The sequence below is a fragment of the Panthera pardus genome, unplaced genomic scaffold (assembly GCF_024362965.1).
Source record: "Panthera pardus isolate Hobbes unplaced genomic scaffold, ASM2436296v1 HiC_scaffold_8, whole genome shotgun sequence".
NCBI classification, from domain to species: domain Eukaryota; kingdom Metazoa; phylum Chordata; class Mammalia; order Carnivora; family Felidae; genus Panthera; species Panthera pardus.
In genome coordinates this window covers 54,982,453-54,999,142 of record NW_026527013.1, presented here as the reverse complement: position 1 = coordinate 54,999,142, position 16,690 = coordinate 54,982,453, and the positions used below count along the sequence as shown (strand labels likewise).

Sequence of the window (16,690 nt, the reverse complement as noted above, 5' to 3'; positions counted from 1 at the left end):
CCAAGACTCTAGCTGCAAGGGAGTCTGAGAAATACAGTCTTTGCTTTCCAACCTCCACAGTGCAGGAAGACACATAGAAGGGAACATAGGTAATATAAAAAGTAGGAGAGAAGAAGGCTCTAGAAGTGCCTGGGTGGCTCAGTAGGTTAAGTGTCTGACTTCGGCTCAGGTCATAATCTCATGGTTCATGGGTCTGACAACCGCGTCTGTGCCCCCCCCCCCCCCCGCCCATCTGGCTCCACACTGAGCATGAAACTTGCCGTGAGATTCTCTCTTTCCCCCTGTGCCCCTCCCCAGCGCCCTCTCTCTCTCTAAAAAAAAATAATGAAATTTAAAAAAGAGTACTTTTCCTAATGTTTGGCCCCAGAGGAAGTGCTCAGGAATTTTTTTTTCTTTCATCCTTCAAAGCTGTCCCTTCCCCCCATGAAGCCTTCCCTGATTCCACTCCAAACCACACTGCTTTCTTACACATCCAAACCATAGTGGTCTGAGTCCCTGTGTGGGGACTGGACTGAACCAGGGAGAGAGAGGGAGGACTGGATAAGGCACAAAGCCTGGATGAGTCACATCCCCTTCAGGGCTAGAGGACAAGGTGGAAGAGGAAAGGGAGGATCCAAAATACCTCAGATTTCAGATGTTAGCAACTCCAATAACACATTATTTCTTCCCACTAAGCCTTTGTTAATGCTTTTTTCTTCTGCCTGAAATGTCTTTCCTTTTGTTTATCCTTTGACTCAGCTTGGATGCTTCCCCCTCCAGGAAGCCTGTTCACCCAATGACCCCTCATCTGTGCTCCCCTTGCATGCTTTGCTCACCAAAATCAACACTTCTTACCTAAGTGGCCATCATCTGTTTGCTTGTCTGTCTCTTCACTGGCAAGGGAGCCCCTCAAGGGCAGGGATCCCCAGGAAGTTAGGCTGGGGGACCTAAGATAGAAGTAACCTGAAGCTTTCCACATCCACTCAGTGAAGCACCTATTTCATGCTGGGCCCTGATCTAAGTAGCTTCAATAAAGGCAGACATATGTGAGAAAGGAAAGATGGGAAGGATTTCAGTGGAGAGAGACCAAGGGAGGAGGCATCTGTGTTAGTCAGGATTGGCTAAGTCAGCCGCGGTAACAAATAAACCCTGAAATCTCAGTGACTTAATACGAGTTTATTTCTCACACATGAGAAGTCTGATGTGGGTGTGCAGTGTCTAACTTCTACCTTGTGACTCTGGGGTCTAGAATCCTCCCATCATGTGTTCTGCCATCTCAACATGTGGCCCCCCCCCCAGGCTTCTAAGGCAGGAAGAAAGGGGTAAGGGAGACTCATGGGCTCTAACTGCCTCAGCTGGTGAGTGACACCTGTCTGCTCACAGCTCATTGGCCAGGGCTAGTCATGACTTCACCCCAAGTGCAAGGGAGGCTGGGGGAGTTTAGGGAAGCATGTGGAGCATCTCTGTCTCAGCATCCTAAGCTGGGCAAAAAGCACCAGTATAAGAGTGGGAAGGAGAGGGAGTATTTGGGGGAGCAGCACATAGACCCATAAAGCTCCAGTTCCCGGCATGGACTCATAATAAAGCGCCCGTAACTGATTTTTGTTTTTAAATGTGTTTTGTTTTGTTTTGTTTTACTTTGTGTGTGTGTGTGTGTGATTGGAGAATGAATGAAAGAAAGAGTAAATTGTTCTGCAAGGTTCAGTTTTGAGTCCCTCTGGTCCTGGGGCGCTAGAGCTCAAAATGTTGTTTATCAATGGTCTACTTGGGGCCACACACTGTGCAAGGACTGTACACATATTACTGCATCCCATTTACTTCTTAGAAAAACTCTGAGGGAGGCGTAGGGATTGCTGTGCCCATATTACAGATGAGAAGACTGAGGCTCCAACTAGTTTAATCATCTGTCCAGGACTGAAGCCAACGCCCGATCCTTTCCATCATGTGCATTGGTACAATCACTCACAGGAGCAGAGGGAAAAACCTTAAATGGCTAGGAGGTGGGTTTCTCACTCTCTTCAAGTCTTCCCATATCTGAGGAGGAAACACCACCTCCCATATCAATCAAGTTTGGAAGCGGAAGAGGGTAGAGTATATCCTTGGTCAAGGCCTCCACTTATTCACACTCAACTGCAGCTCAACTTTCTTCAACTGCATGGACATGGTAACTGTCCTGGGGTGGTCACGAGATTCACTGAGAAAGTGTCTATAAGCACTGAGCACCAAGGAAGTACTGTATCAGTGGTCCACATTGCCTCTATTAGGGCACTCACCTTTCAGAGGGGTACTGTGAGCAGAGGGAATGTTATTAGGGCCCCACTTGCCCTGATGGTGACGGTGTTTTAAGGGTGTCTTAAGACCTTCCAGAGGAAGGCAGCCCAGTGGGGTAGAAAGTCAGGCATAAAGGAAGGCCAGCCCTACATGCTTCATGCACCCTGGGGCAAGACACTAGTCTCTGTGTTGATTCTTTCATCTGAAAGTGAGAAAAATCCACAAATCCATCAAATGCTTAATGTTTCAGAGGGCTTTGGGGAATAATATTGGAGATGTGGGTGTGCATGCATCTAATAAACCACAAGTCTTCCTCTGTCCTGACCACACCTGAACCATGTGTCCCCCAAGGAGAGGAGCTGGAGCTCAGATACCCTTCTAGCCCCCTCCTTCCACTGCCCAAGAAAGTGACCAAAAGCTGTTTTGCAGAAAAGCCGAATAGCTCATCCATCCACCAAACAAATGGTGGTCTAATTCAGAGTCTAGGCCTGAGAAAAGTTGGGAATTCAGTTTGTTTGTTTGATTGTTTATTTGTTTTTAAGTGTATTTATTTTGAGAGTGAGAGACAGAGCTAGCTGGGGAGGGGCAGAGAGAGGAAGAGAAAGAATCCCAAGGAGGCCCTGTTCTGTCAGCGAGGAGTCTGATCCCACAAACCGTGAGATCATGACCTGAACCAAAATCAAGAGTCGGAGGCTTAACTGCTTAACCAACTAAGCCACCCGGGTACCCCTGGGAGGCCAGTTTAAATCAGAGGTTGCAAACCAGCAGTGAGTGGGCCAAACTCAGCTTCAGACAAGTTACTTAGCCTTTCTGTACCTTGGTTTCTTCATCAGGAAAATGGGCATAATAATAGTAATAATACCTAGAGGGATTATTGTGTGGACTAAAAGAATTAATATAGGGAAGCTCAGCTGGCTCAGTCGGAGGAGTCTGCAGCTCCCAATCTCAGGGTTGGGAGTTCAAGCCCTACGTCGGGTGTAGAAATTACTTAAAAAAATAAAACACTAAAAAAAAGAAAAGAATTAGTATATGTAAATTGCTCAGGACAGTGACTGACACATAACAAGTGTTGTGTATACGTTGTTGTTATTATTTGATTCACATGATGTTCAAGTTTTTGGATTTAAGTGTCTCCACTTAGCTGGCCTCTTCATTTTGCCCCAGTCCCTCTTGTCCTGCACCCGGCTTGCTTTCCTGCCCAGGCCCAGAAGGCTGCTAGTTTGAGTTCCCAACCACAGCCTAGTCCTATGTCCTCATTGTCTCTGCTGGATGACACAGATTGTTGATTCTTGCCATTGAACCATGACGATTACAAGCCCTGATGCCCTTCTCAACAGAACTGAGGAGCCTTAATCCTGTCCCCCTTCAATGTTAGAAAGAGAAACCCCACACCAGCTGAGAAAAAACTAGAGCCACAGAGCTCCAAGATTATCTGGATGCATGTTTTATTATCATTCAGATGATGATCACGGACAAGGGGAAGGCGCCTAGAGGGTTATATACAAGTTCAGCATTCAGGGCTGTTTACATACGCCCGCACATCTTTATTCCCACAACCGCCACACAGCACAGCACAGCACAGGATGCCTCCACCTGCCATCATTACCCTAAGCAGAACATAGCCATGGGTCAGGGCTCTGAACACCCACAAAAAGGAGGCCCAAGAAGCAGAGGAGACCCCCAGTTCTGGAGGTAAATAAAGTTGATATGTGGCAAATCTTGACTCATGGAGCAGGGGATAGAAACTGGATTTGGACATCACATCTTCAATCCCACCCTGACCTCACTGGCTGCTGGACCCAGTCACCCTGCTCCTCTCTGGGGATCCCTTAAAAGACACAGAAGGGTCATTTTTAGCCAAGGCTAAGGAAGGGGAGCAGCCTGTGGGGGGTGCGGGGAGAGGGACTCTGGGATCTGTCCCCTGCCAACAGGGCAAAGTGGGGTAATCCAGGGTTTTAACTCAGGCTCCGGTTCTCATGTCCCTGAAGGGGGAGGGGGAACAAGGCCAGGGAAGTGGGTGTTGTACATACAGGGGGCTTGGGTTTATGGTCAGGGATCTAAGGAGGAGGGAAAGCAGGGGTCACAAAGGGAATAGGACCCACAGGGCTTAAGACATTCTTAGACCCCAAACTTGATAGGAAGCTGGGTTCACTCCTCCAGGGGCTCCCTGGCCCAGGCCGCCCGCCGCCCAGGATGCTGCCGCTTCTCCTCAGCCCCCTGACCCCTGCTCAGGTCATCCAGGAGCCCCAGCAGGAGGCTGGCTTGACCACAGGCTCCCTGAGGCTCACATGGGCCTCCCAGAGCCCTCTTGCCCGGATGTTGGCGTTTCTCAGGCATCAGCTCTCCCTCCTCCACCTCCTCTTCCTCTTCTTCCCAGCTCCTTTGGGCCTTGGGATCCACCAGCCGTCTGCCTGGGTGCTGCCTCTTGGTGAAAGTGTACCCAAGCCAGGAGGAGCGCCGGCCAGGGTGCTGCCGCTTCTGCTGGGTTACCTCTGACCATGCAGCCACATCCTCCCGCCGGCCAGGGTGCTGCCGCTTGTGGGGGCCCATGGCCCCTCCTTCTTCTTCCTCTTCAACTCCGTCTTCTGCCTCCTCCTCCTCCCTTTTGCCAGGATGCTGACGCTTGGAGAGCCAGTCGGGTTGAATGATCTGGGACTCTGGGGAAGGAAAGGGGCCAGTGAGGGACCTCCTGACCCCCAAGTGCCCACTCTAGCCTTGCTCCTACTTAAGGCAGATTCCCTGCAGCACTCATCCAGAGTCACAGCCTTGTACAGCCTCTTAGACATCACAGACACACACACACAGATACAGATGGTCAAAGGCATGACCTCTGGTTCTAGTCCTAGCTCTGCCACTCCCTAGCTGTGTGACCATAAGCAACTTACTTAACTTCCTGAGCCTCAGTTTTCTTCTGTGTAAAATGAGTAATAACAGTATCAGTCTAAGAGCTTGTTAGGGTGATTAAATAGTGTGATAAAGTGTTTGAAGGGCTTAGAACAGTGCCTGGCATATATGAGTCTAGTAAGTAGTAATTAAAACTGTCACATACAGAGAGACTTTTTCTCTATCCCCTGCACAGAATCTTCCCCACTGGAAGCCTGCTCTCTGTAAAACATTCCCAGGATGGGCATGGAATAGAAATCTGATCTCAGAAAAAGGTCAGCTCATGATCCTGCGGAGGTTATGGCCAACAGTTTCTAAGCTTCTGAAAGGCAAGAGTTTGGATGACCAAGTTGCTCCCCACCTCTGCATCTGGGTTTCCCCCAACCCTCTTGGGGGCCTCTGGTAGGAAGGACAGACCCACCCCTCACCTGATTCTCCATCGTCCTGATTCCCTCGCAGACGCAGGAGGTCTTCCTGGAGGAGGAGGAGGCGCTCTGCCTGGCGCAATAGGTCATCCAGGCCTGCGTGCTCACCGGCCTCATGCTGGGCCACCTCTGGCTGGGTGCGGCCTCCGGGAATACCAGCCACGGTCAAGGTCAACGCCAAGGCGAGCAGCAACCAAGGGCCAGGCATTGCGGGGCCTAGGATTGGGAGTACAGAGAGTATAAGTGGGTGCAGCCCCTCTTCCAGCCCTCCACCATCTCCCCCTTTCCTGTCCCAGCGGGGCCCCAAGGTGGGTAACAAATTCAGACACCCTCCTGCGGCCAGGACCACCTGCCACCTTAGGGTGGGGTAGGGGCAGCCTCAGGCTCTTAGTGTCCTCACCCACAGAGATGCTTGGAGTACCTGCCCGCGCCCAGTTGTGCCTGCGCGAGCCTGGAAGCTGTGGGAACCCCATCGCCACCGCCACTCCTCAGTGTCACCCGGACCTGGGAAAGCCAGCGCGTTGCAGGCTCGCCAGGAGTGTAGCCACCAAGAGCGCGGGGCCCGACGGCCACAATGCTAATTCCTGCGTCGCAGGCTAAGATTCTTCCCGGCGCCACATTTTTGGTCCAACGCTCCTTTCCCAACATTCGAATTCCCGTGTCACCGTTCCAATTCCAACTCTTAGATTCTATTTCCAATGCTAAGATTCTTTGGCTAAGCTAGGAAACCACCAGTTCTGACTCTAAAATCCTAATTTCAACGGTGAAATTGTTTCTAACGCTGAGGCTGACACTTTAAGGCTAAGATTCGAGTCCAACGCGAAAATCAGTCTCTAACGTCAGGATTCGGATTCTAACCCTCAGGCTCTGACGCCGGACACCCAGCTCTGCCCAGTTCTGCCCCGACGTCCCGGCGCGGACCTACAGCTGCCATCTAGGCAAGGGTGGGATGGAGAACTTTCCATCCTACCGACACTGGGCGCCGAGCGTTGCAGAGGCCGGGACGTGAGCGCACAGGAGTGAACGCCACCAGTGTGCCCGCACCACCAGCTGCCTCGTCCAGTCCGCGGCCCGCGCTGTGGAAGCCCCGGGGGGTATGAGCGCAGCGCCCCAGCCGTTGCGCGGGTGCCACGCTCCGGGAGGCGCTCGGGGGACAAAAGCCGCGGCTTCTTCCCGGCCTCACCCAGGGCTGGTGGAGAGGGCTCCCTTTCCAGTGCTCCCGGACGCTCCTGCGGGGAGGCGAGGGAACAGAGATGGTTACCTGCCGGGCGCGAGCTCCGCGGGACCGGTCCGAGATCCTGGGGCTCCGAGTTCGGGGTTTTGGGGCCTAGAGCCGGCGGATCAGGAGGCGGGGAGCGCTGGCAGGACCCGGACCCCTCTGCCCGCTTCTCGGAGGGGCCGCTGCTTATATCTGCGCGGGGCGGAGGCGCGGGTGAGGTCAGCGGGGAGGGGTCGCGGACGCCGGGAAGGGGCGCTGACGGCAGCCGGCCCCGTGGGTACCCCGCCCGCCAGCTCCCCCGGAAATCTGGGGCGGGGGCGGCGCGGGCGGCGGGGGCGGCGACGAGGCGCGAGCCGGAGCCTGGGGTGCTGATGTTGGGTCGCTTCTGCACCCGGCTCCGAAGGTTTGTTGTCTAAGAGAACGCTCATGAAGAGGACAGAGGGAGGCAGAGAGATAGCGAATCACACTGTTAAAACGAGACACACAGGAGAGGATAGGAGATAGTGACAAAGACTGAAAGAGGCACACTGAGAGCAGAGACAAACACCAAAGAGACACAGGGAGAGACAGAGAAGGAGAAAGAGAAGGGGGGAGAGGACAGAGGAAAAAAGTAGGGGACAATTGGGACTTGGGTTCTGATCTTGACTGTGTCACTTCTGGCAAATGCCTCCGGCTCCCTGGGCCTCAGTTTTCTCATCTGTACAGTGAGAGAGAGGGACAGTTTTCAGAATGCCAAACCTGGTAGCCTGGGGCCACCACCTGCTCACAGATGGTTTTGTTTGACTGCCACAGTGATTTGAAAAAAACTGAATAACTAACATTTAAAAACCAGGAAGAATTTGGGACCAAGAATTTGGCCAGCTAGAGCTGAGCCTGGTTGCCCCAGTCACCAAGGCAGGACATTGGAGTTTGTGGCCCCTGGACCAGAAAGAAGTCTGTTGGTACCCACCCCATCAAAGCAAAGGAGGAGGGAGGATGTAGGGAGGAGAAAAGCATGGATGATAAGGCTCTTGTTCCTCAGTCAGTCCCCAAAATCACATTGGAAGAGAACACTGCCACATCTAGTCCTGAGTACAGCCTCCATCCTGAAACACTTAAGGGGAACCCACAGTGTGCCAGGCTCCTTGGTCAGCCTATAGACACAGAAGTTAGCCAGGCCTACTTAGAGGGAACTACATTTTAGGTGAGGGGACATCAGTGAAGTCATCTCCTACCTCTAGACCATCTCAACATTAGTCTGCCTCCCCATACGACATTTCTTCAGCCTCCCATCTTATTTTATTTTAGTTATTTTTTAATTTAAAATCATTTTTAATGTTTTACATATTTTAGAAAGAGAGAGAGACAGAACGTGAGCAGGGGACGGTCAGAAAGAGAGGGAGACACAGAATCTGAAGCAGGCTCCAGGCTCTCAGCACAGAGACTGATGCAGGGCTCGAACTCACCAACTGGAAGATCATGACCCCAGCCAAAGTTGGGCACTTAACTGACTGAACCACCCAGGTGCCCCCAGCCTCACATTTTAATTGAGTACATGTTGAATGCCCCCAGCCATGCTGGGGGTCTGGAAAGAGATTCCAAAAGTGTTCAATTATCACTCCTTCCCTTGGCATTGCACCCAACTTTCTACCATATCACCACAAACTCACATCACCTGGCAAGATAAACAAAGTAGAGACTAGTAGTCCCACTTTATAGACAAAGACACAGAGGTTTGGGGAGGCAGAAGGACTTGGAACATAAGAGGTGGGAGGGAACTTTCAGATCCCCAGCTAGAGTCCTCTCCTCATTTTTAGACGAGGAAACCCAGGCCCATAGAGATGACTTGATCTGCTTCCTGACTCCCCTGCACCCCCAGAGTCAGAAAGTTGGCTGGTGTAGACTACAAACCTGAAACCTGCTTCATCTCCCAGCCAGACTCCAGGATTTGAAGACTCGCCATCCATACTAAGCATTAAATCAGACAGACAGACAGACAGACAGACCTATTATCTTTCACATAAGGAAAAGGTGTAAATTGATAGAATCTCTATGGGTGGTAACCTGAAAATGTAACACATATGTACCTTCCACAAGACATCCCACAGGCACCCATACCTGTGCACAAGGATGTATGCACAGACCATTTGGTGCAGCATAGTTATTAGAAGCCAGAATTGGAAACAACTGTTCATCATGAGGTGTCTGCTTAAATCAACTAGGACCCAACTAAAACTATGGGTATTATATTCTGACTTTGAAGAATGAGGCAGTTCCCTATGTACAGATGTGGAATAAGCTCCAGGACATATTGTTACATGAGAAAAAGCGGAGCAGAGAACAATGTGTACATCATGTGCACGCATGTGATGGCGCGGGAGATGAACTTTTATGCTCTTCTGCAGAGTGTCTCTCTGGAGGGATGGGTGAGAACAGTGCAGATAGGGAACAGGGAGCTGGGGAAGGGAAGGCCAGTGGTCCGGGGCTTGCTTTTCACTGTCAGCCCTTAGTGCTGCTTGAATTTTCTCTCTTTGCATCATTACCTATCTACAAACCAACAAGCAGCACCAACAAAACAAAACAACAGAATGTCACCTAAGGCATAAAAGGAGTGATAAGTGTGGATGGATAGAAAAGCTGCCTGGTAGAGGGTGAGCCGGCTGGAAGCTCGCCCCCTGGTGAGCCCATTTGATGTGTTTCTATAATCAGGGATTTGAGTTGTCTGTTAGGAGGACAGTTCCTGGAGGGCTGGGAAGGGGAGGGGAGAGGAGAGTTCTCACATTGCCCAAGGGACTAGAGAGGATGGTACAGGCATCTGATCGTTCTTTCCTCTGTTTGTCCTTTCCTCTCTTCTTTTCCTTCCCTCAGCAAATATTCACTGAACCCCTAGAAAGTACCAGGACCTATTCTGGATCTTGGGCACTGTGTTAACTTGCGTTTCTGATGCTTTGTCCTGGGGCGGGGGGGGGGGGGGGGGGGGTGGGGGGGGGGCGGAATGGGTTCTGGCTGACTCTGGGGAGAGGGCCTCTCCCAGGATTAGCCAATTCTTAGAGATGATAAGGGACTCACCTGGGAACACCTTTCATAGGCAAACTAACCAATCCAGAGCCCACACCCCCACCACCCCGGGGTTGCTGCCTCCTTGCCCTTATCACCCTAAACCAAGTACGGGACAGCTACAGTTACAGATTGCCCCTAAACCCCAGAGCCACTGAAATTATTCAAACCAGCCAATCCTAAACCTGTTTACCCTGCCTCCCCATTCCTTTGTTTCTTCGTTCCTTCAGGCAGAAACAACAATTAAGGCACTGGTCCACCTTCCACCTTTCCCCTACCCCCTGCTTCCTCTGCCTCCTTACTACTGGATCCTGGTGCGACCAGGATCCGGCCAAGCAAAAAGGATCCTGCTCTGGTCTCTCACTGAGCTGACAGTCCAGTCATTATGTCGCACATATTTTTCTCACTTGCTTTTATTTTTTCTCTAACAATACAAGTGTGCTTGATTTTCAAGACTGTAATTGCTTATCAGATTAAGACAGCTATGCTTTTGAAAATGAATAATGGTATAGTTTAATGGTGAGTTTGTACATTAATTTGTAACTCCCAGTGCCTGCCCACCCACCCCTACCCCAACACACACCCACACACCCACATCCCTCCCCCCCCCCACCACACACACACCACAGACACCTTCCTACAGGAGGTCTGTTGAGTCTCAGGGTGGGTTCTGATTTTCCAGACTCTGTCTTCCCTAATTTCCCCTGTCTTCTCCCTCAAAGTCTCTTTGCTCCCTGTTCAAGGATGTCTCCTATATATTTTAGGGTCTTTTTCAACTCTGAGCTATATAGAAGGGCCTGAAGTAGGCCCATCTCAATTATGTATTAATATTTTTTACATAGTGGTTTCCTAAATTAAACTTTTTATTTTGAGATAATTGTAGATTCACATGCAGCTCTAAGAAATAATACAAAGAGGCTGTGGGTACCCTTTGCCCAACTTCTTTTAATGGTTGCCTCTTGTAAAACTATATAGTACAAAGTCACAACCAGGATACTGACATTGATACAATCCACTGATCTTATTCAGATTTCCCCAGTTTTACTTGTACTCATTTGTGAGTGTATGCACTTAGTTCTACGCAATTTTATCACATGTGTAGGTTTGAGTGTGGATATAGACTCAATTCTTTCCTTTATATTCTGTTTTTGCTGTCAAAACAATGAAGGTCTTCTTTTCCACAAGATCATAAAAATTCCAGGAAGAAAAATCCATTTAGTGTCTGCTTTTTCTCCATAGAAACTCATTCCAGAAATCTTTCTCATCCATATTTCCCTTTACCCTTTCCATTGGAGATTTTTGACCCAACTGAGTGACAATTCCTTGATGATGAATCCACTGGAAACTTTTCAGTTCTCATTTCAATCACTGATTTATTTTTTTATTCAATGAATAGTTCCAGTATACACACAGGTGTCAGGCATAGGCCTGGCCACACCATGGGTGCAGAAGGGCGGGGGATGCAGGGATGTACAAGGTAAGAGACAGGTGGGAAGCAGTCAGATCTCACGGGGCTTTATTGGCTCTACAGAGTAAGGAGTTTGGAATTTATTCTCAAGGCAGTGGGGAAATAGAGGGGTTAAAGCAGGGGAGAGATGTGACCTGATTTGTTCTCTAACCATCCATTTGGCTGCTTGGTGAATTATAAGCTTATGGGGGGCAAGAGGGAAGCAGCAAAGCCAGTGAGGAACCTCCATGAAACCCTCGCTCCTTTGTGAAACTCTTCTGCCTGTCTCATTGGGTTGTTCTCTTCTGCTTTCGGGCTCTCCTTCTGCTATGCTTGGCTCTGGAGTGGGCCCCACTGAGCTCAGTGTGTGTCTGCAGTCACCCCAAGCACCATCCCCAGGCCTCCTCATCTTCACTTCACCAGGCCACATGCTGGTGCCTCCCAAATCAGCTTCTCCACAGAAAACTATGTGGCCCTCAGAAAGAAAGAGCCCCTCCCAGGGCGATCCTCTCCTGCAAGCAAGAGAAAATACAACCCAAACTGGCTCAGGCAAAATAAAAGGTGGATGTACTGGTACCTGTGACCAACAACGTAAAGACCTAGGACTAGCTTCAGGAATGGCAGGATCTAGAAGCTCAAATGATGTCATTCGGAATCTGTCCCTTTTCTCCGTTTGTAATCTCCACTTTCCTCTAGATGGCTTCATTCTCGGGCTGAGTGTCCTCAAAGGTGGAGAAGTAATCATGGGCATCCCTGGGATCACACTGTCCCAGCTGAGTTACCCTAAAAGCAAAAGAGCCCTTCTCATTCCCAAAAGTCCCAGGGTTAGTTCCCATTGGCCCAGGCTGGGTCACATGCCCATTCCTGAACAGACCACTGTGATTCTGATTGGCCAACGGGTCAGCCTGTCTGAACAGCATGGACTCAGGGGGTCCTCCAAAGGCATATTGGGTTTCACTCACTAGAAGAAGAGGAGCTGAATGACAAGTACATAAACAACACAGGTCTCCTACGTCCCCATTGCACAGATGAGGAAACCAAGACTCAGCCAGAGGAGAGGGTTGCCTGAGTCCCTCAGTGAACCAGCAACAACCTCAAGACCAGTGCCCTACCCCATTTTTCCTTCACAGTGTCTGGGTCAGGGTTTTCTCTAAAGAAACTGGAAGAGGGGACGCCTGGATGGCTCAGTTGGTTAAGCCATGGACTTTGACTCAGGTCATAATCTCATGGTTTGTGGGTTCAAGCCCCACATTGGGCTCTGTGTTGTCACCGCGGAGCCTGCTTTGGATCCTCTGTCCCCTTCTTTCTCTGCCCCTCCCCCACTCTATCTCTCAAAAATAAATAAACATTAAAAAAAGAAAAGAAAAGAAACTGAAGTGGCCAAATTCTTACTGGCACACTGGGTTCTGCTTTACACTCCGTGTCCCATCCCCAGCCCCAAGACCTTGTTCTTTTCTTGTAGGCAATAAGTTGCCATTAGGAGAGTGTCATCTTTTCTGGAAACTCTAGGGAGGCCTCCCCCTAAATAACATCAAGCCCCGAATAAATGGCTCTCTAATGCAGGGATTTCAGACACCCTGACAGGAAGAGGGCTCTTTGGGTGCCAAGAGGACTCCTGGCAGCTGACTACTCTGCTTCCATTTAGGCCTCTCTTAGTCACTGCCCAGCTTCTGGCAAAGAAGCGCTAACTCAGTCCATTCCTTCCAGGACCCTTCAATTCCATACACATTCACTGAGCACCAACTCCATATGGGCAGTGTGGTAGGTGCCAAGGAATACGGCGGAAGGTAAACCTTGCATGGCTCCCTGCTGCTTATGGGATCACTTCCTTAGCCTGGCATAATTCCTTTATAATCTGGGCACAATCTCGGCTCCTCTCCTGCCAGCTCCCCTTTACTCCATGTCCAGTCCCGCCCCCAACATCAACCAGTGAAACTCATTTTGCAGACATGCTGTCTAATCTCACACCTCCATGTTCTCGCCCCTCTCCTTGCCACCTGCCACTCGCGGGCCACTTATTCATTCTTCAGAGCCTACTGCAAATGCCCATTCATCTATTCATTCATTCATCTGCCCTTTTGTTAACTTAACAAACTTAAATGTACATAAACATGAGACCAAGAAGGTCATATGTTGAGTGTTAGGGTCACTGAGAGGGTCCAGATAGGAATATTGTTCTGAGGATGTTAGCAGTCTGGGAGGGGAGAAGAACGTGTCCATATAAGTTGTATTACGGCATACTGTGAGGTGGAAAGCTCTGGGGCAGGAACAGACCCAGCCTGTGGGATCAGGGATGGCTTATCACGTGAGTCTTGGACTTACACTGGATGAAAGGGCATGCCAGGAGGCTTTCTCTGACCACCCTGGCTGAAATAGGTACCCATCACACCCTCTTGTGTGACTGCATCTTGTTCCCTGCTATTTTTCAAGGTCCCGGCACATAGCTAGCACTCAGTAAAGAATTTTTAAATTAACGACTACATGAATGAACGCATTCAGCCCAGGGTGAACGAACACAGGCTGCCTGGCCCTGTCTTTCAAGCTGAGAGGGCACAAGGACAGCCTCCCTCCATCACCACCTATGAGGTAGACGGCATGTTTACCAGCAGAAAGAGCGGGTAATGTGAGGAGCAGTCTTGGAGGTGCACAAAGAGAGACCCAGAGGCCAAAGCAATCGGAGGAAGCTTCCTGGAGGCAGAGGGCAGAAGCCAGGCCCTGGAGGATGGAGAGAGTCAGGACAAGCAGAATCAGAAGCAGATGAGCTCAGGCTGTTTGAGGACCTGCTTCCTCTCCCCTTCTTGAACAGAGACTCTGCGCCCCCTCCTCCCCTCCCCAGAGCAGCATGGTCCAGAGTTGAATAACACCCAGGGACTGTTGAGGCTGACCACTATGAGACACCAGGCAGAGTCTGCCTGTCTGGGCTCAGGGCCAGGCCAGGCTTCCACACTTACAGTCTAGGCTGACAAGCTGAAGCCATGAGGCCCCACCAACCCAGGGCCCTGTGCCCCCTGTGAGGTCTTATATCCATGCTGAGAGACCAATCGCAGGTCTGTGTGGTCTAGATGGTTTCCAAAGAGCCATTTTCTGCCCAGCTGGAGTTTGCTGAGTGGAACTCGGGCTCCGGGAGGGCGCCAGGGGCTGCAGGAACACTGCCAACCCACAGGGCTGGTGTGGAGCCGGATGCATAGGGGGGATTTCTGAGGAGTGCTGTCTGATGCATTTAGCTGACACAGAACACGTGCACATGTGTGTGGGTGCCCCTGGCTGCTCACATGTCTTTGCATCTACTGCACATGCCCCTTGTATGTGTGTACATATACATAGCCCATGTTTGCATGCTGTACACACATTCATAGATTTTGCCTTGTGTGTATGTGTATACACATGGGTGTTATGTATATGGTATGCACAGATTCGTGTACAACTTTGCCTCGTGTGTATGGGTGTACCTGTGTGTATACGCGTATGGGGGTCCAGGTCTGTATGGTGTGCACATGGGCATGTGTGTTTGTGCCTAGGCCTAGGTCAATGTGTACACATGTGGCACATGTATCTGTGGCTTAGTTTGGGACAGGGCCTAGTGGTCATCTTAGGGCCCAGTTTGTCACAAGTGACCCTGTCTGCTGAGGGAACGTGGCTTGAGATCAAACGTTCTACCCATGAATAAGACATCCTCACTACCCCCTTCAAGAGTTATCTGTTTGTTCTTCCATTCTCTGTTCTCTGCTAGCTAGTCTGGTAAATTAACTTGTGTTGATATAAGAGAAGGAATCTCCTTGAGGACAGAGTCTGTGTTCATCTCCCACATGGCTTGGTGCAGGGTAGGTGCCGAGGAGAAGGTAAGTACTGGAGAGGGACAACAGATAAGAACTGAGAGGATAGGAGGGGCTCTGTCTTGATTTCGGCTCAGGTCCTGATCTCTCGGTTCGTGGGATCAAGCCCCACTTCCGGCTTTGCACTGACAGCATGGAGCCTGCTTGGGATTCTCTCTCTCCCTCTCTCTGCTCCTCCCCAGCTCATGCATGTGCACTCTTTCTCTCTCTCAAAATAAATAAATAAACATTTTTTTTAAAAAATAGAGAGAATGGGAACCATCTCCTGGGTGCCCTGAATACATTTTCTTGTTTAATTCACACAGCTCTATGAGATTGGAATCATTCTGTCTGTTTAAAGGAGCCAAGGCTCAGAGAAGGGAAGTGACTTGTTCAAAGTCACACAGCCAGGACCTTGGATTTGAACTCAGGTCTGTGTTATATACCAAAGCTTTTTCCAGTCAAAGCCATCCTTCAATCCAGAATCTGGTATCTCAAAGCCCATAATAAAGAGTGAGTCTCTGACTTTTGAAATAACATCAAGCTTATCTTGGGATCATCTCAGGAGAATATATGCTAATTCTCATGTGGATGGAAGTGCTTTGTCGGGTGGGCCAGGGTGGGGGCGGGTGATAGATGGCTTGACGCCTGTGAGCCACAGTTGCTGGATGATCAGACACCTCGTCATCCATCAGGCACGCCAGAGATAACAAGCCCCCACTTCTGCCATTGCTTTTGTTATTACAAGAGAAAAATGAAAACCAACTCCAAATCACCTTGGCCATTTAGGTATATTTATCTTGCTGTCAGCCATAAGCAGACTCTATCTCAACGTTCCGGGCTAATTAGAGCTTGTTTTCAGAATACATGGAGTCTACACCCCAAGGAGCAGGTATTAATCTGCTATTAATACTGGGCCATGAGTCAGGGTGACAACAGGTGGAGGAGGAGGTTCCTGGCGGGTCCTGATTGAGACCTTCATTTTGGCCCAACAAGATGGCAGTCTCCCTCCTGAAAATCCAAGTATTCCTTTTCATGGCTCCATGAGAACCCACTTATGAGTCTTGAGTGGACTCCAGGATTCTTTGGCCACCCATATCCATCCTTTGATTTCCAGTAAGCAGAAGGACCCCTCTTTCCTTCTGGAGAATTGCCTTATCTCCATCCAGCACAGTCCTGATGGGATTCTAGCCACACTGCCCCATTCCCAGGGCAAGGGGTCAGCCTATGGAAACTCTCTTCTGGGATTTAGACTCTTAGGTGGAGAGATGCAGAGCTGTTAGGACAGACATTCATTACAGCAGCCACAACAGCACTAGAATAAGATAGTGGAAAAGTCTCTGCTGCCTGGACCCTTGCAGGACTCCATTTTTAGCCTGGAGCCTGAGCCTTTGGTCTTCCTGTTGAGCAATAAATCTCCCTTTTCAGCTAATTTAGCTAAATTTGGGCTCTGTTCTTTGCAATCCTGACTGATAAGGCCTCCTCCTCTGTACTGGGGTCTCATGAGAATCTAGAGTCATAGATTCAAATCCTGGCTTTGATTTCAGGAAAGAGAGGAGGAGGGAGGGAAGGGGTTGGGAGAGGAATAATGATGACTGGAAAGGGTAAGGGGATACAG

General features: G+C 50.0%; 1 protein-coding gene across 2 annotated transcripts; it reads right to left on the bottom strand.

Annotated features, from left to right (window-relative positions):
- Nucleotides 1–3,678: 3,678 nt before the first annotated feature.
- Nucleotides 3,679–7,118, bottom strand: TRH (thyrotropin releasing hormone). Of its 2 annotated transcripts, none has more exons than XM_019433581.2 (3): nucleotides 6,820–7,118; nucleotides 5,562–5,774; nucleotides 3,679–4,907 (listed from the first exon to the last, which is right to left on the bottom strand). In XM_019433581.2, the coding sequence occupies exons 2-3, from the start codon at nucleotides 5,764–5,766 to the stop codon at nucleotides 4,399–4,401; spliced, it is 714 nt and encodes a 237-aa protein (XP_019289126.2). In that variant the 5' UTR covers nucleotides 5,767–5,774; nucleotides 6,820–7,118; the 3' UTR covers nucleotides 3,679–4,398. The 2 variants fall into 2 exon arrangements, with proteins under 2 accessions (XP_019289126.2, XP_019289125.2); XM_019433580.2 differs by lacking the exon at nucleotides 6,820–7,118 and adding an exon at nucleotides 6,417–6,582.
- Between the last annotated feature and the right edge of the window lie 9,572 nt (nucleotides 7,119–16,690).